This window comes from Salvelinus sp. IW2-2015, unplaced genomic scaffold, assembly GCF_002910315.2.
Source record: "Salvelinus sp. IW2-2015 unplaced genomic scaffold, ASM291031v2 Un_scaffold588, whole genome shotgun sequence".
In the NCBI taxonomy this organism is placed as follows: Eukaryota; Metazoa; Chordata; class Actinopteri; order Salmoniformes; family Salmonidae; genus Salvelinus; species Salvelinus sp. IW2-2015.
The window spans coordinates 557,278-583,109 of NW_019942580.1; the positions used below are offsets into that span (position 1 = coordinate 557,278).

Genomic DNA, 25,832 nt, shown 5'->3' on the forward strand with positions numbered 1-25,832 from the left:
ACAGTGGTAGGCCTGATCACCGACAATGACGAGACAGCCTATAGGGAGGAGGTCAGAGACCTGGCTGTGTGGTGCCTGAATAACAACCCAGCCCTCAACGTAACCAAGACTAAGGAGATGATTGTGMACTACAGGAAAAGGAGGACCAAGCACGCCCCCATTCTCATCGATGGGGCTGTAGTGGAGCAGGTTGAGAGCTTCAAGTTCCTTTGTCCACATCATCAACAAACTAGAATGGTCCCTACACACCAAGACAGTCATGAAGAGGACACGACAAAGCCTATTCCCCCTCAGGAAACTAAAACGATTTGGCATGGGTCCTCAGATCCTCAAAAGGTTCTACAGCTGCAACATCAAGCGCATCCTGACTGGTTGCATCACTGCCTGGTACGGCAATTGCTCGGCCTCCGACCGCAAGGCACTGCAGAGGGTAGTGTGTACGGCCCAGTACATCACTGGGGCTAAGCTGTCTGCCATCCAGGAACTCTACACKAGGCGGTGTCAGAGGAAGGCCCTAAAAATTGTCAAAGACCCCAGCCACCCCAGTCATAGACTGTTCTCTCTACTACCGCATGGCAAGCGGTACCTGAGTGCCAAGTCTAGGACAAAAAAGCTTCTCAACAGTTTTTACCCCCAAGCCATAAGATTCCTGAACAGGTAATCAAATGGCTACCTAGACTATTTGCATTGTGTGCCCCCCAACCCCTCTTTTACGCTGCTGCTACTCTCTGTTTATCATATATGCATAGTCACTTTAACTATACATTCATGTACATACTACCTCAATCAGCCCGACTAACCGGTGCCTATATATAGCCTGTTATTTTTCACTGTCTTTTTTTTACTGTTGTTTTTATTTCTTTACTTACCTATTGTTCACCGAATACCTTTTTTGCACTGTTGGTTAGAGCCTGTAAGTAAGCATTTCACTGTAAGGTCTAGACCTGTTGTATTCGGTGCACGTGACAAATACACTTTGATTTGATGCTGACAGATGGTATCTGTTTTGAATAAGGGGACTTTGGCCCCTGTTAGGCTGGCTGTCTCCTTTTATAGTGGGGGGACTGGGGCGGTTTACTGGCTGCCCTGGTTACTTGAGCAGCTGGTCCACTCCCAGCAACATGTCATGTAGCTCCTCCTGTGATTTACAGCTTAGATTGTTTTTTAAATACCTGCCTCTATCCCGGCAGAGTGCACTGCAGACACATGGGATGGTGGGTGGGGGGGCGGCTGTCAGTGTCRCTGTGTGTAAGTTTGCATTCCTGTGAAATATTGAAGCAGTGCTTTTGCATGGTTGGAGTCTGAGTGCGGTCTTAGTTCCAGCATCCGTCTGTGGTGGTAAATAAACAGCCACGAAAAGTATAGCTCAAAACTCTAGGCAAATAGTGTGGTCTGCATTTTAATCACAACATACTCTACTTCAGACGAGCAAAATCTAGAGACTTCCTTAGATTTCATGCACCAGCTGTTTACAAATATGCACAGACCACCCCCCCTCGTCTTACCGGGGTGTGCTGTTCTATCTTGCCGGTGTAGCGTATATCCTGAATATCCATGTCATCATTCAGCCATGATTCCGTGAAAKACAAGATATTACAGTTTTTGATGTCCCGTTGGTAGGATATTCGTGATCGTACCTCGTCTAATTTATCGTCCAATGATTGCACGCTGGCGAGTAATATTGACGGTAACGGCAGCTTTCCCACTCGCCTTCTGTGAATCCTTACGAGGCACCCCGCTCTGTGTCCTTTGTACCTGCGTCTCTTCGTCTTGCAAATACAGTGGTGCAAAAAAGTATTTAGCCAGCCACCAATTGTGCAAGTTCTCCCACTTAAAAAGATGAGACCTCTGTCATTACGTTTGACCTCTGTCAATGCCAACAAAGGGTATATAACAAAGTATTGAGATAAACTTTTGTTATTGACCAAATACTTATTTTCCACCATAATTTGCAAATWAATTKATWAAAAATCCTACAATGTAATTTTCTGMTTTTTCATTTTTTTCATTTTGTCTGTCATTGTTGAAGTGTACCTATGATGAAAATTACAGGCCTCTCTCATCTTTTTKAGTGGGAGAACTTGCACAATTGGTGGCTGACTAAATACTTTTTTGCCCCACTGTAASTGGGATGTTGGCCTTGTCGGGTGTTCGGAGAATGTCCTGTGCYTTCTGCTTGTTGAAGAAAASATCTTTGTCTAATCTGAGGTGAGTGATCGCTGCAAACTATACAAATAACGGTCTGAAGGAGCTACTCAGCTGATGCTGTATGGTTGAGGTGTAGAGGAATAAAACTTCACTGCAATGTTTCTCCTGCTTTAGTCTTGTGTGCCAGGCTTCTAGGTTCTACTACAAAGAGAGGTTGCTTGTTGGCCTCTGGATCTCACAGAAACCAATTCAAATTGTGGGACTTCTCCAACCCTGAGCAATCTGGCATTTCCAGGCTTCAGCATACAGAGCGAATATGAGAATACTGTGGCTATGAAGGAAAACTCCTGCTATAAATTAGGCGGGACACTGGGCTTTGGAAAACATTACTAGTTGAAACCATTAACTGACCTCACATAAATAAACGGCCTGCTGGCCAGGGAAAATGGACAGCACCAGTACCACCCATGGCATTGCGTACACAGTCCCAGGCAAATGAAAACATTGACTCATGTCTATCATTAGTGTCCGATGGAGTCCAAGAGGGGGCATGTAGTACAACGTGCCTTTTGTATTTGTCAACGAACGTCCATCCCTGTTCGCTTCCAGTCAACATAAAAAGGCCTATGGCCTCCTGATGCTTTTCCAGAGAGCTAAAACACTCTCACTGTTGTCACACTCTCACCTCATAGACAGTTTTGTTTGCTTCGATCATAAGGAGTGAAAAGCAGAAAGGATGCTGTCAAAATGCAGTGTCAAAGTCCTTTTAGTGCTGCTGAGAATGGTCACTGAACGAAAGGTAGCGCAAACAAGATTGAAGATGGGGAGAATGCCACGTGTGTGTATGTACACACCAACACACACACACACCTCTCCAGAACTGATGAAAAGAGTAAAATGGGCCCAAGGGGGTAGTCTTCGTCAAAGGTTTCTGCAATCCACTTGGAATGTTATGCAAACGTTAGTTTGCTATTCTTCTTGAATGCTCTCATTTTCCAWCAGAAGAGTATTTGTTTGGTTGTGTTTTGTTTTGCATTAACAGATGAATACACAAGCAGTATTCAGTCAGCTGAGTTAAGTTTCTCAGTGTTACGAGYACAACAGCCTGTGGCGAAAACATTGATGAATGGTAATGCAGTGTCCACAACATAATAAGAGGGCACACGCTTTCTGCCATAACCTCCAACCAAGGCTGGCGACTAAGGAGAAGTAAAGGCAATCAAAGCTTTTTCTCAACGTAATTTGTATAATTTCCCCAGATTGTAGATTACCTGGATGATAGATAAATATACATGCAACATGTAAAGTGTTGGTCACATGAACTGGATTAAAAGAGCACAGAAATGTTCCTTATGCACAGAACTCTTATTTCTCAAAAATGTTGTGCACAAATGTGTTTACATTCCTGTTAAAAGGATTTCTCCTTTGCCAAGATAATCTATCCACCTGGCAGGTGTGGCATATCAAGAAGCTYATTAAACAGGTGCACCTTGTGCTGGGCATTTTTGTCACACAACACAATGCCACAGATGTCTCAAYTTGAGGGAGGGAGCATGCAATTGGCATGCTGACTGCATTACTGTCCACTAAAGCTGTTGTTGGAGAATTAAAATGTTCATTTCTCTACCATAAGCCTCTTCCAATGCTATTTTAGAGAATTTGGCAGTACGTCCAATTGGCCTCACAACCACAGACCATGTGTGACCACGCCAGTCCAGGACCTCCAGATTCGGCTTATTTAACTGCGGGATTGTCTGAGACCAGTCACCCGGACAGCTGATGAAACTGTGCTGTCAGAAAACATCTCAGGGAAGCTCGTCGTCCTCACCAGGGTCTTGATCTGACTGCAGTTCTGCGTCGTAACGGACTTCAGTGGACAAAGTCTCACCTTCAATAGCCACTGGCATGCTGGAGAAGTGTGCTCTTCATGGATGAATCCCGGTTGCAACTGTACCGGGCAGATGGCAGACAGCGTGTATAGCGTTGTGTGGGCGAGCGGTTTGCTGATGTCAATGTTGAACAGAGTGCCCCATGGTGGCGATGGGGTTATYGTATGGGCAGGCATAAGKTATGGACAACAAACACAATTGCATTTTATCGATGGCAATTTGAATGCACAGAGATACCGTAACGAGATCCGTGCCATTCATCTGCCGTCATCACCTCATGTTTCAGCATGATAATCCACYGCCCCATGTCGCAAGGATCTGTACAATTCCTGGAGGCTGAAAATGTCCCAGTTCGTCCATGGACTGCATACTCACCAGGCGTCACCCATAGAACAAGTTTGGTATGCTCCAGATCAACGTGTACGACAGCGTGCTCCAGTTCCCCCAATATCCAGCAACTTCACACAGCCATTGAAGAGGAGTGGTGCAACGTTCCACAGYCCACAATCAACCGCCTGACCAACTTGCAGTAAATAGTGTTCACACCAGATACTGACTGTTTCCTGATCCACGCCCCTACCTTTTTGTTAAGGGTATCTGTATTCCTAGTCATATTAAATCCATAGATTAGGTCCTAATTTATTTATTTTAATTGACTGACTGACTTCCTTATATGAACTATAACTCACTAAAATCTTTGACATTATTGCATGTTGCGTTTATATTTTTGTTCAGTGTAGATATCAGATGAATGTGCTAAGTTCAAAGAGTCTTTACAGCAACCAGATGGAGTTATCATGGGATAGACAATCTCTGGTGGGGAAGGAAGCAAGCTCTATCTCCACTGGCGTGTGAAGACGCTGAGCGAATGTAATATCACTGGTGTTTGCCAGGCTGAGCCAGGCTGAGCCAGGCTGAGCAGCCCCTGACCTGCCGAGCAAGACAGACTTTCTAATCCGCCAACGGTCAGTCCATCTAAGTGCTGCTACTGCTGATCTGCTAGATAAAGCCTCTCCACACGCAAACATCTAGTCCCAGGGCACCGCTGTGTTGCTAACCACTGTGGCGCAGCATGCCAACAGCAGGGAGGAAGCCCAGGGACAGACACACACCTAACAGTGAATAACATGAGAACGGGAACTGGAAGCTATCGGTGGTTCCAATGGCTCAGTTGGTTGGAGCATGGTATGTGTGGGTTTGATTCCCACATGAGTTCTCTAAGTGGCTTTGGATGAATGACCATATAATTATTCTCATTTAAAGCAACTTTCTCCTACCATTTAGAATGTTTGACTAATTTATGCTTATGATGTCTTCTCTGAGAATTGTGATCGTCATGGGATGTAACAGTGTGTTGCACAGAAAATGTGTAATGTTAATTTTTTTTCATCTTGTGTTCTCAATTTCACAGCTGTCAAGTTTGAAAAGTGGGTCATGAACAGCATTCACACAAATATTCAATGGGACTCATTTAATAGACTGACGGAAGAAACAGTCAAAAAGGAGTCGAAGAACATAACTAAAAGAACAGCAGGCATTCACGTGTGAGTCATAAGTTTGAAAGAATGGCACGGGGTGGTGGTTTAGGGGTGATGAGGATTTCAGCTGTTCACTCAGCTGCCTAACACACCCAATTCCATCTTGGAAATGTACCCCATAAAGAAGAGTTGCTGGTACCAGTCTGTTCAGCCAAGGCAGACTGACTTGAGACTATGGATCCAAGCAATGGTGCAAGAGCAGTTGACAAAACAAACAGTGTATGAAGCATCTAATCTTCAATAGGCTTGAATTTTTATTTAACAAGGCAAGTCAGTTAAGAACAAATTCTTATTTACAATGACTGCCAACCAAAAGGCAAAAGACCTCCTGCAGGGACAGGGATAAAAAATAAAAACATCACGACAAAAGACAAAACTACATAAAGAGAGACAAATTACCATTAACATCATCCCTTCAACCACTTTTACATGCCTTGTTAACATACAGTGCATTCAGAAAGTATTCACACACTGACCTTTCCAACATTTTGTTGTGTTACAAAGTGGCATTACATTGATTTAATTGTCAATTTTGTCATCGATCTACACCAAATACTAATGTCAAAGTGTAAAAACATTTGTAAAAAAAAAAAAAAAAATATTGATTAGATTAGTAGTCTATACATGTAACACCCGGATTATGCAACATTTGCCCATTATTATTTTCAAAATTCTTCAAGCTCTGTGAAATTGGTTGTTGATCATTGCTAGACAAATTTCAGGTCTTGCCATAGATTTTCAAATAGACTGAAGTCGAAACTTCAAGTCGGCCACTCAGGAACAGTCACTGTGTTCTTGGTAAGCAGTGTAGATTTCGCTTTGTGTTTTAAATAGCCCTGCTGAAATGTGAATTCATCTCCCAGTGTCTGGTGGAAAGCAGACAACCAGGTTTTCCTCTAAGATTTTGACTGTGCTTAGCTCCATTCCATTTTTMWATACTGAAAAACTCTCCAGTCCTTAACAATTACAAGCATACCCATAACATGATGCAGCCACCCCTACATTGTATGGGATTTGACCTAAAAACATAACCTTTATTTAACTAGGCAAGTCAGTTAATAACAAATTCTTATTTACAATGACGGCCTACCGAGGAATAGTGGGTTAAATGCCTTGTTCAGGGGGAGAAGGACAGATTTTTACCTTGTCAGCTCGGGGATTCGATCCAGCAACCTTTCGGTTACTAGCCCAATGCTCTAACCACTAGTGGTTATATTTTTATAACACTTTCTATTATTAAGGACAAAAAGTTAAGTGCTTTGCCACATTTGCAGTATTACTTTAGTGCCTTGGTGCAAACAGGATGAATGTTTTGGAATATTTTTATTCTGTACATGCTTCTTTGTTCCAACGTTGTCTCCTATCAAAGCCATTAAACTAACTCTTTTAAAGTCACCATTGGCCTCATGGTAAAATCCCTGAGCGGTTTCTTTCCTCTCCGGAAATAATTAGGAAGGACGCCTGTATGTTTGTAGTGACTGGGTGTATTGACACCATCAAAATTGTAATTGATAACTTCACCAAGCTCAAAGGGATATTCAATGTCTGCTTTTTATTTTTTTATAAAAATATTTATACATATATTTTTTTTTACACATCTACCAGAGGGGCCCTTCTTTGCGAACCATTGGAAAACATCCCTGGTCTTTGTGGTTGAATCTGTGTTTGAAATTTACTGCTTGACTTAGGGACCTTACAGATAATTGTATTTGTGGGGTACAGAGATGAGGTAGTCATTCAAAAAATCATATTAAACACTATCATTGCACACAGAGTGAGTCCATGCAACTTATTATCTGACTTGTTCTAAAAACATAATTCCACTTTGACATTATGGGGTATTGTGTGCAGGCCGGTGACAAAACATCTCAATTTAACAATTTTAAATTCAGGCTGTAACAACAATYTGAATCAGTCAAGGGGTGTGAATACTTTKTGAAGGCTCTGTACATGGGCCAAAGCAATGTGTTCTTAACCTCTCTTGGGCATGTGAGACGGTAGCGTCCCACCTCTTCAACAGCCAGTGAAACTGCTGAGCGTTATTTCAAATACAGAAATACACATAAAAATTCAGAAAACAAAACATATTTTACATAGGTTTAAAGATTAACTTCTTGTGAATCCAACCACAGTGTCAGATTTWAAAAATGCTTTACGGCGAAAGCATACCTTACGATTATTTGAGAACATTGCCCACTAGACAAATCATTACAAACAGTAGCCAGCCAAGTAGAACAGTTACACATGTCAAAAATAGAGATAAAATTAATCCCTTACCTTTGATGATCTTCATATGGTTGCACTCAGCAGACATTCATTTACTCAATAAATGTTCCTTTTGTTCGATAAAGTCTCTTTATATCCAAAAACCTCAGTTTTGTTCGCGCATTTTCTTCAGTAATCCACAGGCTCAAACGCAGTCAAAACAGGAAGACAAAKAAATTCTAATTGTATCCGTAAAGTTCATAGAAACATGTCAAACGATGTTTATKTTCAAGCCTCAGGTTGTTTTTAGKCTAAATAATCGATAATATTTCAACCGGACAATAACATTGTCAATTTAAAAGGTAAACAAGAAAGGCACTCTCGGTCTCGCGCATGAAAAAGCTCTGTAACACTTTAGGGTCCACTCATTCAGACTGCTCTTACTTCCTAATTTTTCAGAATACAAGCCTGAAACAATTTCTAAAGACTGTTGACATCTAGTAGATGGCATAGAKACTGCAATTTGAGTCCTAAGTCAATGGATACTGTAATGGCATTGAATAGAATACTACAAAATAKKKRAAAAAACTACTTCCTGAATGGATTTTTCTCAGGTTTTCAGTTCTGTTATACTCACAGACACTATTTTAACAGTTTTGGAAACTGTAGAGTGTGTTCTATCCAAATCTACCAGTATATGCATATCATATCTTCTGGGCCCGAGAAGCAGGCAGTTTAATTTGGGCATGCATTTCATCCAAAATTCAAAATGCTGCCCCCTACCCTAGTGAAGTTAACCTGCAGAGACTACAGGCACTTTTAATACATCATACATAAATTGGTCAAATATGACCACACAGAGAGAGGTTAAATAAAAAGTAAAAAAATATGACAGATGAATGTACATGTTTTATTTCAGAGGTCAGTGGTGGGGAAAGTCCCCAAATTCTCCTTACCTTTTATTTCCTCTGAGAAGAAGGCAGAGTGTCGTGACACAAATAGCTTGAGCTGCTCATCCAGGTTACAGGCTGTCAGGTCCACGTCCCATGAGCGGATGCCTGTTGAAACACACGGTTAGGAGCACACTCAATACTCAGGTCAACAGCATTTTCAATTATTCAAACCAAATATTCACTTCTTAAAACTTCATATGGATCAGTGTCCCGTCAACGGGACAGTTGTTGCTCAATATGAATAATGTGATGTCGTTTTATACAAACAAAAAACAAACAAAATTGTTCAGTGTAGATAGCACATTCATCTGATAAGTTCAATCTGTCTTTACAGCAACCAGATGGCCGTGAWTGGGAGTCCCATAGGTCAGCGCACAATTGGCCCAGCGTCGTCCGGTTTTGGCATCAATGTAAATAAGAATCTGTACTGACTTGCCTAGTTAAATAAAGGTTAAATAAAAAATTACTTGAGTTTTTTACAGATTTTTTAAAATGTTTTAAATCTTCAATAGTGGTAGACTGACTTCAAAGAGACCATATTCAAGTCCTCCATCCCCAACTTAGTCTGACTGCTGCTCTCTGGCTCCACAACAAACCCCCTCCCAGCCATCTAGAGGTGTGAATACCCAGCCAGCCTACAAGTAGAGGATGCCATGTGCTTTACAGCAAAAAGACTTGGGACCAGCAGCACAATKTTGTGTAGAGGGTGTTCTAAATACTGTAATTGTAAATAGTGTGTACATTTTAAATATCTATTTTTTTACTTTGTGTGTGGTTTGTTCACTTATGACAGATCAGTGTTGGCTGCTAACTTAACCCTTAAATATAACCCTTTTATATTCACTTTGTGTTTGGAGGCATTGGATAAGCATTCTTGTCGTGTCTCCTGTTAGTACATTTTATGTATGGAAGCTAATAATCCATAATGTATGACATTCCTGGGAGTGGGTAAACTTGTATTTTTTATTAGCATAGCATTTTTGTATGTTTTCTGTAGTTTGGTTCTAGAAAATTTACCAATTCGGCCACTTGGGTACATTTGGGAAAATCGTGAAGGACACCTGGGTGACTACACACTAAATGTCATGTAGCTTGCTCATTCTTGAAGTTATAAGTCTGAAACTTTGCACACACTGTTGCCTTATTGTGGACACCATCTAAATTACAGCTTCCTAGCTGAATGTGTGACTTGTCTCTTGCATTTCAAAGATGGTACCAAAAYAATAAACTTCTTTCTTTAACCAGATCTAATGTGTTGTATTCTCCTACATTCATTTCACATTTCCACAAACTTCAAAGTGTTTCCTTTCAAATGGTATCAAGAATATGCATATCCCTGAATCATTGCCTGAGCTACAGGCAGTTAGATTTGGGTATGTCAATTTAYGCGAAAATTTAAAAAAGAGGGGCTGATCCWTAAGAGGTTCACGAGATAGTAAAAGTGCCTAAGCAAGGCCACAAAGTGAGATCCCAAAGGACTTACGAGGAATGTCAAGTATGAATTTAACATCTAAATATAATATCCCATRCTCATAATGAAAGACAATGCTAGCTACATTATAACAAAGCAATGAAAACAATGGATGCAACAGGAGGAGCTTAGCTGCACCCTGACTAGGGTTGCAAAGGGTAAGAAACTTACCGGTAAATTTCCAGAATTTTTCCATGGGAAGTTAAGCCCTGGAATTTGGGGAATTTTGCTGAAATTCATCAAAAATGTTAGCTTATAACAGTGCACCTTTTTTTGTGGGATACACAAGGCATATTTTGGTTAAACTACCCCCAATTCAATGGAATTGCAACCCTCTGCATGCACAGTGCATTCTTCCATCACATGGTACAGCTGATTCTCAAGATCTTGCACACTAATGAGATGCTATTGAGCCCACACTACCTGAGCCAAGGACTACATGTTTTCTGGTAAATTTTGATTACAATACTGGGTGGAGTTTAAATATTTTATATGACATACATTATTTTTGTTAACTAGTAAATAGTAGCCTACAGCAAAGTGTGTTTAAATCATGTCTAATTTCTGCTAGTTAGTTTTTGCTACCATGTGGGTTTTAGCTTGCTTGAGCCTGCTAACAGTGTTAACTCACCTGTTTCCATACATGTTTCATTTTAAAACATTTCTTACAAAAGGAGTTGTTTAARCTAACTGCTTAACTATTTATCTGTACATGGAATTGTATTKATTTTATTTCCCCCTCCTCACTCATTCTTTCCTAATGTTTACAGGAAAATGCTACGGACACTGATGTGTGGAGACATTTCACTGCAGCTAACGTAGAAGGAAAAGCTGTGTACATTTGCAAATACTGTGCCAAATCATATGTGAAGAATGCAACAAAGATACAGAATCATCTGGCCAAGTGCATAAAGTTCCCTCAGCGCTCACAACAACCAACTTCTGACAAAAGTCCCTCTACTTCTATTCGAGGTGAAAATGATGAATCAGACACCTTATCGATAGCAACAGCTCATGGTCCTCCTGGAATCAGAAGTTTTTTTGACTCAATGGAGGAACGTAGTCAGAAATGCTGATGAATGTCTTGCTCGAGCTGTGTATGCAACTGGTTCACCTCTGATGCTCACAGGCAATGTGTATTGAAAGAGATTTCTCCCTAAATGTTCTTCGCCCAGCATACACCCCTCCAACCAGACATGCTTCATCTACTCATTTGCTGGATGRAGAGTTCAACAGAGTTCAGGTGAAGGTCAAGCAAATCATAGAGAAAGCAGACATCTGCAATCATCTCTGATGGGTGGTCGAATGCTAGTGGGAAAGGAATAATTAACTACATCATCTCCACCCCTCAACCAGTATTCTACAAGAGCACATTGGAGATGAGCTGAAGGCAGTCATCAATTACCTTGGACCACAGAAGGTATTTGCACTGGTGACAGACAATGCTGCGAACATGAAGGCTGCTTGGTGTAAAGTAGAGGAGTCCTACCCTCACATCACACAGATTACCCTCACATCACACACATTGGCTATGCTAATCATGCATTGAATCTGCTCCTCAAGGACATCATGGCACTGAAAACAATGGATACACTACAAGAGAGCCAAGGAAATGGTTAGGTATGTGAAGGGTCATCAAGTTATAGCAGCAATCTACCTCACCAAGCAAAGTGAGAAGAATAAGAGCACCACATTGAAGCTGCCCAGCAACACAGGTGGTGTCATGTTTGACAGTCTCCTGGAGGGGAAGGAGTCTCTCCAAGAAATGGCCATATCACAGTCTGGCGATATGGACAGGACCATCAAGAGGATCCTCCTGGATGATATATTTTGGGAGAGAGCGGTAAGCAGCAGGAAACTCCTGAAACCTATAGCAGTAGCCATTGCACTGATTGAGGGAGACAATGCCATCCTGTCTGATGTTCAGACTCTGCTTGCAGATGTAAGAGAAGAAATCCGTACTGCCCTACCCACTTCACTGTTGCTCCAAGCAGAGGAAACTGCAGTTCTGAAATACATCAAAAAGTGTGAAGACTTCTGCCCGAAGCCCATTTTACGCCGCAGCGCACATGTTGGACCCCAAGTACGCTGGTAAGAGCAATCCTGTCTGGTGCAGAGATCAACCAACCCTATGGTGTCATCACTACTGTGTCTTGCCACCTTGGCCTGGATGAGGGCAAGGTTCTTGGCAGTCATGCGAAGTACACTTCCAAGCAAGGGCTTTGGGATGGAGATGAGATATGTTGGCATGACAGCCATATTGCATCAGCCACCTYGTGGAAGGGACTTTGTGGACCTGAGGCTCTTTCCCCCTGTTGCCGCCATCATCCTCTACATTCATCAGCCTCCTCAGAGCGCAACTGGTCCTTGTTTGGGAACACACCAAAGCACGCAACAGGCTGACCAATACAAGGGTTGAAAAATTGGTGGCCATCCGTGCAAATTGGAGGCTTTTTGAGCCTGACAACGAGCCATTGTCAACAAMGTTGGAAAGTGACAGTGAAGATGAGGCCTCAGAGTCTGATGTTCAAGAGGTGGACATTGAGGTCCAGGGAGAAGACATGGAAGCCTGAGAGGAAGACAACCAAAGCTTTAGTTTGTAGACAATTAATTTACAGATGTTTGTTAAAAATGTTTTTGGGAGATACGATTTGATCTTCGGGGATCWTTCAATATTCCCTTTCTTTTGTTGTTCAGTGAAATCATCCCATGTGAAGAGTCAACTCATTTAATTAAAGTTCAATTCATAACTAAATACTTTTAAACATTTATATTGGAAGGATTTAATKATTTGCAATTAAGTCCACTTATGATAAGGTAAAAGGTTTATGTTTCTGTCTCCATATGATATGGTAYATATATCCAATGCAAAATAAGCTACATTTAAATGGTATTAATAATAATTTGCATATATTCACATATATTCCCACTTAAAGTTTCCACCTCTGAATATTCCCCAAAATGTGCAACCTAGCCTGACAGAAGCCAGGAAGATTTAGGCTTATATGTAATTAGTCCGTGCTGAAAGTGGAACCTACCCAGGCTCAGCAACCTTGACTACCTTYTGTAGATGTAACATAGTAAATCTGTCCCTCTCCATTTAGTATGATACACAAATGAATACATATATTACGTTTCATAATGTATGTCCATCATCCATTTCGTATGATATGTTACAAATAGCAATATGTACAATGTGTTATGAATTTGCAATACGTATAAAATGTTACAAATTCCAACTTGTTGCCGCTAATGTTAGTTAGGCTAATAATAACAACAACGCAAGCCTATAGATACACTTTCCTACTCATTCATTACTGCTGCACTGCTTGTTGCAGCCCTGAGAGGAGGAAGAACACACATTGTATGGCTTATAAAAGTGTTGACAGTGCTGAGTAAGAACTTAAACATGAACTCACTCATAAAAACATCAGCTCTTTGCTGTATTCATTGACATTCTCTCTCTAGTCATGGTMTTAAACGTTTTGAAATCTCAGTATTAATTTTGCCATTGCTTTTTTATTGCCTGCTACGTTACTGCTGCCTGTGACTGGAACGAATTGCAAAAATCGCTTAAGTTGGAGACTTTTATTTCCCTCACCAACTTTAAACATCTGCTATCTGAGCAGCTAACCGATAGCTGCAGCTGTACATAGTCCATCTGTAATCAGCCCACCCAATTTACCTACCTCATCCCCTTACTGTTTTWATTTATTTACTTTTCTGCTCTTTTGCACACCAGTATCTCTACTTGCACATGCTCATCTGATGATTTATCACTCCAGTGTTAATCTGCTAAATTGTAATTATTCGCTCCTATGGCCTATTAATTGCCCATCTCCTCATGGCTTTTGCACACAATGTATATAGACAATTTCCCCCCCCCCTACTGTGTTATTGACTTGTTTACTCCATGTGTAACTCTGTGTTGTTGTCTGTTCACACCGCTATGCTTTATCTTGGCCATGTCACAGTTTTAAATGAGAACTTGTTCTCAACTAGCCTACCTGGTTAAATAAAGGTGAAATAAAAATAAAAAATAAATAAACTGCAGACTCGGTCATCTGAGCAATCTGATTGCCCAGCGGTAGCATAGTGCACTTGATTTCCTCACCAGGCCCACCGGGAAGGCAGAGTTGGTACCTTCAGACACATGAAATGGCAACAGTTTGCCTACCTGGRACGCAGGGCAGCGGAATTGGCTGCACCTACCACCAACAGCCCGAGACTAACAAAACAAAATAGGAACACAAGGCTTTATCGTTAGGTTTTTTACAGAAATGTTTGGCATTCAAATAGAAATGCCTTAGAGATCGACAAGTCGATCAACCGGTTGGTGACCACTGGGTTAGGAGAAGTGTTAGCTAACATGCTGCATAGTAACTAAAAAGTAGTAGCTAAGTGCTAAATTAGTGTAAATGTTAAAGTTGTCCGTGATCAGATTCGAACACGCAACCTTTGTGCCGCTTGACGTTTGCATTATACGCCCACACATCCACCTCTRCTTTCCGTTAAGTAACCACACCAAATGTAACATACAGTATCATACTCATTTGAGTGTCCCGGATTTAACTTTACTATGTTACGTATAGTTTATGAGACCAGGCTGGGCTCAGTGATTCCATAATAACATATACAGACACTCCCTGCCATTCTACAACCCGAGTATCGGGCGACTAAGACTATTTTAATTACATGGTTATAGCTGTGTTAATGCTGGTCAGGCTAAGAGGTTGTTTTAAGAGAAGGATTCAAAGTGAAACTAACTGGAAAGCATAGACTTAAGGGATGGGCTGAAAAACTCACTCACTCCCACAACTAGACAATGKTACTTGTGTACTCGTAATGAAATAAATCTATTTTCAGTTAATAAGTAACTCACAGTAAATAATTGACAMGTTCCATTATGGATCTGTCACTGTTGGAGGTACTTTCTGTAATGTCAACATGCTATGCAGCTGATATGTGAACAGAAGCCTCATATTACTAGCATCAGTGACAAACAAGAGTTACAATAAAACGCCATAATGTACAAAAAGAAACAATAAATAAATAAATAAATAAAAAATATCAGTGAACTAAGAGTATGACAATTTGATAAAATAGAATTGATATGTTTAATCTCCAATTAATTAATCTCCAATAAGCTACAGGCTATATAGAGTTGAAATCGGAAGTTTACATACATTTAGGTTGGAGTCTTTAAAACTCGTTTTTCAACCACTCCACAAATTTCTTGATAACAAACTATAGTTTTGGCAAGTCGGTTAGGACATCTACTTTGTGCATGACATGCATGAATTTATCCAACAATTGTTTACAGACAGATTATTTCACATATAATTCACTGGATCACAATTCCCGTCGGTCAGAAGTTTACATACACTAAGTTGACTGTGCCTTTAAACAGCTTGGAAAATTCCTGAAAATGATGTAATGGCTTTAGAAGCTTCTGATAGGCTAATTGACATAATTTGAGTCAATTGGAGGTGTACCTATGGATGTATTTCAAGGCCTACCTTCAAACTCAGTGCCTCTTTGCTGACATCATGGGAAAATCAAAAGAAATCAACCAAGACGTCAGAAAAAGAATTGTAGACCTCCACAAGTCTGGTTCATCCTTGGGAGCAATTTCCAAACGCCTGAATGTGCCACGTTCATCTTGTACAAACAATAGTACGCAGGTATAAACACCATGGGACCACGCAGCCTTTCATACCGCTCAGGAAGGAGACGAGTTCTGTCTCCTAGAGATGAACGTACTTTGGTGCGGAAAAGTGCAAATTCAATCCCAGAAGAGCAGCAAAGGACCTTGTGAAGATGCTGGAGAAAACAGGTACAAAAGGATCTATATCCACAGTAAAACGATCCTATACGACATAACCTGAAAGGCCACTCAGCAAGGAATAAGCCCACTGCTCCAAAACCGCCATAAAAAAAGCCAGAGTATTGGTTGCAACTGCACATGCGGACAAAGATCGTATTTTTTGGAGAAATGTCCTCTGGTCTTGATGAATCAAAAATAGAACCGTTGGCCATAATGACCCATTTAGGTTTGGAGGAAAAAAGGGGGAGGCTTGCAAGCCGAAAACACCATTCCCAAACGTGAAGCCACAGGGGTGGCAGCATCATGTTGTGGGGGTGTTTGCTGCAGGAGGAACTGGTGCGCTCACAAAATAGATGGCACATGTGAGGATGGATAAATATGTGGATATATTGAGCAACATCTCAAGACATCAGTTAGGAAGTTAAAGCTTGGTCGCCAAATGGGTCTTCCAAATGGACAATGACCCAAGCATACTTCCAAAGTTGTGGAAAAATGGCTTAAGGACAACAAAGTCAAGTATTGGAGTGGCCATCACAAAGTCCCGACCTCAATCCATAGAACATTGTGGGCAGAAAGAAAAAGGTGTGCGAGCAAGGAGGCCTACAAACCTGACTCCGTTACACCAGCTCTGTCAGGAGGAATGGGACAAAATTCACCCAACTTATTGTGGGAAGCTTGTGGAAGGGCTACCCGAAATGTTTGACCCAAGTAAAACAATTTAAAGGCAATGCTACCAAATACTAATTGAGTGTATGTAAACTTCTGACCCACTGGGAATGTGATGAAAGAAATAAAAGCTGAAATAAATCTCCTCTCTACTAATATTCTGACATTTCACATTCTTAAAATAAAGCTGTGATCCTAACTGACCTAAAACAGTGTATTTTTACTAGGATTAAATGTCAGGAATTGTGAAAAACTGTTTAAATGTATTTGGCTAAGGTGTATGTAAACTTCAGACTTCAACTGTAGGTTAGTGTAAATGTGGACCTCTACAGCTTGACAAATGTAAGCATGACTGTCATCATGGTAAATGTGGTACACTAGTGCAGCGTAAAACTAAAATGTGAGGGCATAGCATTCATACAATCCATATGACGAGCCCTACATGACAAGAGGGCTACTGCCAAGAAAGGGCACTGCAGTAAAGGGATTGGCTTTTTGAGGGCTTAAGCATTACATATGTTAATGATATAATTAACTTTGACAGTGGGAGGGCGGTATCAGATTCAACTGTAGTAGAAAGAGTCATGAATGCTAAACCGCAAAGTAGACCCTGGAATAGAGGTTGACCGATTAATCGGCGTGGCCGATGAATTAGGACCGATTTCAAGTTTTCATAACAATTGGTCATCGGCATTTTTGGACGCCGATTACATTGCAATCCACGAGGAGACTGCGTGGTAGGCTAACCACCTGTTACGCGAGTGCAGCATCAAAAGGACCTGTGGCTGCAAGGAGCCAAGGTAAGTTACTAACTAGCATTAAACTTTTTTTTATTTTTTTATCTAACTTTACATAATCACTAGTTAACTTCACTAGGGTAGGGGGCAGCATTCTGAATTTTGGATGAAAAGCATGCCCAAATTAAACTGCCTGCTACTCAGGCCCAGAAGTTAGGATATGCATATAATTAGTAGATTTGGATAGAAAACTCTAAAGTTTCCCGAAACTGTTAAAATAATGTCTGTGAGTATAACATAACTCATATGGCAGGCAAAAACCTGAGTACGAAGTGTGAAATCTGAGGTTTGTAGTTTTTCAAGTCATTGCCTATCGAATATACAGTGTTGATGGGGTCATATTAGGCTTCCACTAGATGTCAACAGTCTTTAGAACCTTGTCTGATGCTTCTACTGTGAAGGAGGGGGGAATGAGAGCTGTTTGAGTCAGGGGTCTGGCAGAGTGCCACGAGCTCAGTCTCGCACGCTCCCGTGAGAGTTAGCTGCGTTCCGTTGTGCATATTTAGTTAAAAGAAATGCATGTTAGCATGCAATATTAACTTCTCTTACGTTCTGTGCAAGCAGAGTCAGGGTATATGCAGCAGTTTGGGCCGCCTGGCTCGTTGCGAACTGTGTGAAGACCATTTCTTCCTAACAAAGATCGTAATTAATTTGCCAGAATTTTACATAATTACGACATAACATTGAAGGTTGTGCAATGTAACAGCAATATTTAGACTTAGGGTTGCCACCCGTTCGATAAAATACAGAACGGTTCCGRATTTCACTGAAAGAATAAACGTTTTGTTTTCGAAATGATAGTTTCCGGATTTGACCATATTAAAAGGACCAAAGGCTTGTATTTCTGTGTGTTTATTATATTATAATTAAGTCTATGATTTGATAGAGCAGTCTGACAGAGGTGGTAGGCAGCAGCAGGCTCGTAAGCATTCATTCAAACAGCACTTTACTGCATTTGCCAGCAGCTCTTAGCAATGCCTGATGCACAGCGCTGTTTATGGCTTCAAACCTATTGACTCCCGAGATTAGGCTGGCAATTCAAAGTGCCTATAAGAACATCCAATAGTCAAAGGTATATGAAATACAAATGGTATAGAGAGATTTTTTCTCCTCATTTTGTCTGTCATAGTTGAAGTGTACCTATGATGAAAATTACAGGCTTCTCTCATCTTTTTAAGTGGGAGAACTTGCACAATTGGTGGCTGACTAAATACTTTTTTGCCCCACTGTATATATATATAATAAAATAAAAAAATATTTTAAAAAATTGGCCGATTAATCGGTATCGACTTTTTTTGGTCRTCCAATAAATCGGTATCGGTGTTGAAAAATCGTAATCGGTCGACCTCTACCCTGGAGAGCAAATTCATTGATATGAATAATTTTATAGCCTAAATATCTTAAGACATACTGTAGGTCTATTTGAACACAAAACACTAAATACAAAAACCTCACTCCCTGCCTATACTGTTTGTATGATGAATCTTCAGAWTTTTTTTTTTCATGAAGATCTGCTTTTTGCTCCTGAGAGATCAAGTGAGACGTTGACAAACCAAGAGGCAGCAGCCTCCCCCCTTCTGTCTGTCTGGGACAAATGTAGCCCTGACATCATCATATGTTTTTTTTTTTACTGAGACTTCTCCAAGAAACAGAGAGAGAAAAAAAGGCTGAAATAGCAGAAGCAAAAAGTGCTTTGTGCGAGGCAGGCGACTCGTCTCCCAGTCTTCAGAGAGTATCTCCTGTCACAGCCAATCGTATTCATCGGTCAGATCGTGACACAGGCCTATAGGCTATGGTGGGTAACTCACTTCCTGTTTTATGTAACAAAAAGTTGAGAACACTGTCCTGGGGTCATTTCATCTCATTCTGGAACTACTAAAGRAAGTTGGGATGATTTCTATAAAATAATTAACATACTCTGTGGCACTCTAGTTAGGCTACTGTGTGTTACCAGTGTTAAGACATTTGCACAATATACAGAATGGAGCTATCAAGTACATTTTTATTATTTMAAATATTTGAGATATAAAATAAACATCTGAATTCATCTGTGTTCTGATCTCCAGGGTCAGCATTCCATTCTGAACGGTTTGGAATTACGATCAGCCATTCTATTCTGAGTTTCTAGACTGAACTGCCACTACAGACATTGTGATGATATGATTTGTCATTCATGTTAAATTCAGTTGAAATATTGCTGATGCAATGCTACAGTAGCCTACTGTTATCTTCATTGAGGATTTTYGCATGCTCATTCAAATCCCCCAGAGAGCACAAGGATATACTGTAAGTGCCACAATGATTTAGCCAAGCTGAGAGCACTGTTACAGTACGCATCCCATCTAAAAAGAAAAGTTTTCTAACACTGAAGGATTTGGGCAGCACAAAATATATTATTGCCCTTTGGCAGGAAAGGGCGATCCAATCATTGAATACAAAGCCCATATATGTAACAATTACTATGACAGAGTATCTCTAGACTGAGAAGCCTTTCTTAAAATCAATACACAGAAGTATATATTTTTTTAAACCTGCATATTTAGTTAAAATAAATTAATGTTAGCAGGCAATATTAACTAGGGAAATTGTGTCACTTCTCTTGCGTTCAGCGCAAGCAGAGTCCGGGTATATGCAGCAATTTGGGCCGCCTGCCTCGTTGCGAACTGTGTGAAGACCATTTCTTCCTAACAAAGACCATAATTAATTTGCCAGAATTTTACATAATTATGACATAACATTYCACAACCTTCAATGTAACAGCAATATTTAGACTTAGGGTTGCCACCCGTTCGATAAAATATGGAACGGTTCCGTATTTCACTGAAAGAATAAACGTTTTGTTTTCGACCATATAAATGACCAAAGGCTTGTATTACTGTGTGTTTATTATATTTTAACTAAGTCTATGATTTGATAGAGCAGTCTGACTGAGCGGTGGTAGACAGCAGCAGGCTCGTAAGCATTCATTCAAACAGCACTTTACTGCGTTTGCCAGCAGCTTTTCGCAATGCTTGAAGCACAGTGCTGTTTATGACTTCAACCCTATCAACTCCCGTGATTAGGCTGGCAATACTAAAATGCCTGCAAGAACATCCAATAGTCAAAGGTATATGAAATACAAATCGTATAGAGAGAAATAGTCCTATAWTTCCTATAATAACTACAACCTAAAACTTCTTACCTGGGAATATTGAAAACTCARGTTAAAAGGAACCACCAGCTTTCATATGTTCTCATGTTCTGAGCAACGAACTTAAACGTTAGCTTTCTTACATGGCACATATTGCACTTTTACTTTCTTCTCCAACACTTTGTTTTTGCATTATTTAAACCAAATTGAACATATTTATTTGAGGCTAAATTGATTTTATTGATGTATTATATTAAGTTAAAATAACTGTTCATTCAGTATTGTTGTAATTGTCATTATTACAAAAAATATATATAATAATAATAATAATTGGCCGATTAATCGGTCTCGGCTTTTTTCTGGTCCTCCAATAATCGGTATCGGCGTTGAAAAATTATAAAAATCGGTCAAAATACTTAGTATTAGGTCATTAACCTCTTTGGGCTGCAGGGGTAGTATTGAGTAGCCTGGATAAAAGGTGCCCATTTCAAACGGCCTCGTACTCAATTCTTGCTCGTACAATATGCATATTATTATTACTATTGGATAGAAAACACTCTCTGTCCTAAAACCGTTTGAATTATATCTGTGAGTAAAAGCAGAACTCATGTTTGCAGCAAACTTCCTGCAGGAAGTGGAAAATCTGAACATCGAGTGCCTTCTGTTTAGGATGCCTATAGAATGTCTTAATATTTATTAGTATACATTGCACTCATAACGCCGTTCACTAGATGTCAACAGGCAGGAGAGAAGAATGAGTGTTAACATCATCTGAGGTCAGATAAAATAGCTGTTGGCGATGACGTGACCCAAGTTTCCTGTTTCTGGAACGCGTGCGAGAAGTGACTGGTATTGACTCACTGTAAATACTGTCGTTATAGACAACATAAATATCTCCGTTTTGGTGATTATTTGATGAACATGTGCAATTCATGGAAAGTATGTTTTTTCAATATAGTTATTATATTTAGATTAGAAATGTTTTCGGCAACGTTAGGCGGTTGCTTGTCTGCGTATGTTCAGGAGGAGAGCTTCGCCGCCATTGCTATGCTTCTTCGTCAATTGACTGAGAAGAGGCATCTAATCCAACGATTGTGTCTGGACAAAGGACCCCTTGTATAACATTTTCTGATCGGAAAATCATCAAAAGGTAGGAACTCATTTTATTGTGCTATTTCATAATTCGATGCGAACCATGTTGTACCTAGTAGTTGCGGCCAGAATTTTGGCACTCATCTCGCTATAACGTAAGGCTGGACTGTAATGATTATGTAGAAGTCTCTAGACATGGCGATGCTATTAAGAAACTAGTGTATCATATCATTTCTATAGCAATATGTATTGCTTTTAGTAATTGTTTGAATGAATGATTATTTGGTCAGGAAATAGTGAGTGTCATGAAAAATATCCGTGACGTTTGTGGAAAAAAGACCTGCTACGTTGAGCAAAATGTTACAGACTGATGTCAGCTTAAAATTAGCACATATTCGAACAAATACATAAGTGGTATGTATAACTGATGTTAAGGACTGCATCTGAATGAAGCTTATCAAAGGTTTAGTCAAAATGGATATATCTTTGCTGGTTTGTTAGATGCTAATCTTTTGCTGCGGTAAATGGTTGTGTTTCTGGTATTGTGGTAAGCTAATAAATGCTATATTGTGTTTTTTCGCTGTAAAACTCATTTAATTTTTAATTTTTTTGCTTTTTTTTTTTTTGTTAAGAAATCGGAAATATTGGCTGGAATCACAAGATCCTGTTTTCATTGCTGTACGACCAGTGTATTTTCAGAAAATGTTTATGATGAGTTTTTAAGGTAATTTGACGTTGGTGTCTGTAATTACTCTGGCGGCTTGGATGCTATTCTCTGAAACGTGGCGTGGATGTAGCTGCATGTAAAACTGAATTATAGCTCAAATATGCATTTTTTCGAAACAAATCATAGATTTATTGAAATAACATGTTATAAGACGTATGTTGATGAAGTCTTTTCTTGGTTATGTTGGTTGGTTCTTGTTAGTAGGTTGTTTGTGCATGCTATCTGTGCTGTGAAAAATGCTGTCTTTTTTTGTATTTGGCTGGTGAGCTAAACAGTAAATATACGTGGTGTTTTTCGCTGTAAAACTGTTAAAAATCGTGACATGTTGGCTGGATTCACAAGAATGTTTAATTTTCATATGCTGTAATTGGCTTGGTTAATTGTTGTGCACACTTTACACTATTTCAAAAAAATATATTTTGAATTCTGCGCCCCACTGAAGTGAGCCTTGTTTCCATATTGTGCCAGCTTCGGGCTTGCAGCACCAAAGAAGTTAATATGGTGAAATCCGGAAACGATCATCTCGAAAACAAAACGTTTATTCATTCAGTCTACGGGTAGCATCATCTAAAGGTAGCATCCGTAAGTCTAAATATCCCTGTTACATTGCAGCAACCTTCAAGTGTATGTCATAATTATGTAAAATTCTGGCAATTAGTTGCAATGAGCAGGGCGCCAAACTGTTGCATATACCCTGACTCTGTGTCAATTGAACGCAAAGAAGTGACAATTTCACCTGGTTAATATGCCTGGTAACCTGGGTTCTTTTAGCTAAATATGCAGTTAAAAATATATACTTCTGTGTATTGATTTTAAGAAAGGCATTGATGTTTATGGTTAGGTACCGTTGGAGCACGGCAGTCCTTTTCACGAATGCTCACTGCATCGATTATATGCAACGCAGGACACGCTAGATAAAGCTAAGTATACATCAACCATGTGTAGTAAACTAGTGATTATGATGATTGTTTTTTATAAGTTAAGTTAATGCTAGCTAGCAACTTACCTTGGATTCTTACTGCATTCGCGTAACAGGCGGCTCCTCGTGAGGCAGGTGTGTAGAGCGTTGGACTAGTTAACCGTAAGGTTGCAAGATTGAACGGCCATCTTGAAGTCGAGGCACTCCAGGTGTCCTGGACATGCGCTTCAATCAAACAGAAGGCATGCTTACATACGTTTTAATCCTGTATTGAACACAAGATCACCCGCGTCTTCAATTTTATTGATTATAACGTTAAAAAATACCTAAAGTTGTATTACATAAGTAGTTTGACATTTTTTGGCAAAGTTTACAGGTACCTTTGGGATATTTGTCTTCACAGTTTGAGCAGGTTAGAACCAGTGTTTTTCTGGATCAAACGTGCCAAATAAATGGACATTTTGGATTTATATCGACAAGAAGAATTAATCGAACAAAAGGACCATTTGGATTTTATGGGACATATGGAGTGCCAACACAGAAGCCGTTAAAGGTAAGGCATGATTTATATTTTATTTCTTGCGTTTTGTGTCGCGCACTCTCGACCTATGTATGTCGTGGCATTGGTGCGCCGGACTGCAGGGTTGAATTGCTTTCTCTCGTTCTCTGTGTTACATATGGGGCTATGCTCAGATAATAGCATCGTATGCTTTCGCTGAAAAGCCTATTTGAATTGGTGACATGTTGGCTGGATTCAACAAGCCAGTGTACGCTTTAATTGGTAATCTTTGAGTGTGATTAATGAAAGTTTGATTTTAATAGTAATTTTCATAGTAATTAATTTTAATTTGGCGCTCTGCATTTTCTCTGGCTTTTTGCCAAGTTATACAGTAGCGTCTTGCCTAAACTCAGATTTTTGGATATAAATATGAACTTTACCGAACAAGAAATACATGTATTGTGTAACATGAAGTCCTATGAGTGTCATCTGATGAAGATTATCAAAGGTTAGTGATTAATTTTATCTCRATTTCMGCTTTTTGTTACTGCTCTCTTTAGCTGGAAAAATGGCTGTCTTTTTCTGTGACTTGGCTCATACCTAACATAATCGTTTGGTGTGCTTTAATCCATTTTAAATGCAGGCTGTAACAACAAAATATGAAAAAGGCAAGGGGTGTGAATACTTTCTGAAGGCACTGTAAATGACCGACTGCTAAAACTCACTTCAGCCGTTACCATGAACAAACAGTCAAGGACTGAACTTTACACACCCAGTCTCCTTATGGGGGTACAAGCTCAACAAGTCGCAGCCTAAGTCTAGCGTTTGGACAATCACACACACAGCTGCATTGACCCCAATACCCTACGCCAGCCCAAGCTGAACCAGATATGTGACCGACCATCTTGATTCGGTCTTATGAAGCAAAATTTGTGTTTTTTTACATTGGATAAAAGCAGAGACACAGAGCTACAAAATTGTATATCATACACTGCATTTGAAGAACAATGGGAAAGAATTCTGCTTTGAAAGTTGATCAACTTGTAACCTCACTTTTGAGAAAATGGCTTTGAATGTTTTMGTAGCTACTAGAGAGCTCTTCGTCTACACCAATTCAGCATTGTTCACATCCTCTTAAGCTTTAGCCCCACCCATCTCTTTAAGGGTTGATCTGAGAGTTCTGTCCTAACAACAACAGTCAAGCACCCAAGCTAACATGCTAATGTTGGCTAGCTTGCTAACTACTTCCAGACAAATGAGAGAACAGCTCAGACCATTTTACTCACCCTAGCAGAGCTGGTTAAGCTGTTTTTATGTTATCCAGAGTGTTGCTGACTGCAACTGTGCTGCTGGCAACAATTTATGCTTTTTTTGCCAACGTTTGCTGACAGACATTGGCCATATTRAACAGGTGTTGAGCTTTCGGGAATTSGTCAGTTATTCTGTGCTCTGGCACACAGACGAGAGTGGTCTGAAATCGGAGTAGATAGKCWMAGCMYYTWWARRKGCTSWGMCTATCAACAGTTGTCGCAGTGACATTCTATTGAAATGGATCCTTGCATAGTGGAGTCTTTTGTGAAGATGTGTTGCTAGCTAGCTAAACAATTAACCATAATCCCAGCTCATGACGTTACTACCCTGCATGAATCTGCAGGTAGCTAACCAACCAGGTTTAACGTTAGCTAGCTAACATTAGGCTATAACTAGCAAAGCAAATGGCTCTGACATACAAATAATAAGATCATACATGTAACGTTAGCTGTCTGGCTAGCTAGCTAACAGTACCCTTTAACTTGAAATGAAAATGATCACCTACACATACTGACCAGCTCAAATAGACAGAAGCATGCAATTTGGAAGACCAATCCATGTGGGCGTTAGCTGTGCAGGGGGGGATGGGTTAGCTTGAGGATAACATGTTGGCTTTAACTTTGAAATGAAATATGATCGTTATCACTACTAGACGCAGCC

At 40.1% G+C, this 25,832-nt stretch overlaps 1 protein-coding gene across 1 annotated transcript in view; it reads right to left on the minus strand.

The window, feature by feature from the left end:
- The window catches only part of LOC112068593 (microtubule-associated protein 1S), a 52,335-nt gene that overhangs the window by 11,555 nt on the left and 14,948 nt on the right, over window positions 1-25,832 (minus strand). Inside the window, exon 2 of the mRNA XM_024135768.2 lies at window positions 8,737-8,838. Within this exon, the coding sequence (XP_023991536.2) occupies window positions 8,737-8,838 (102 nt within the window). The remainder of the gene's footprint in view (window positions 1-8,736; window positions 8,839-25,832) is intronic.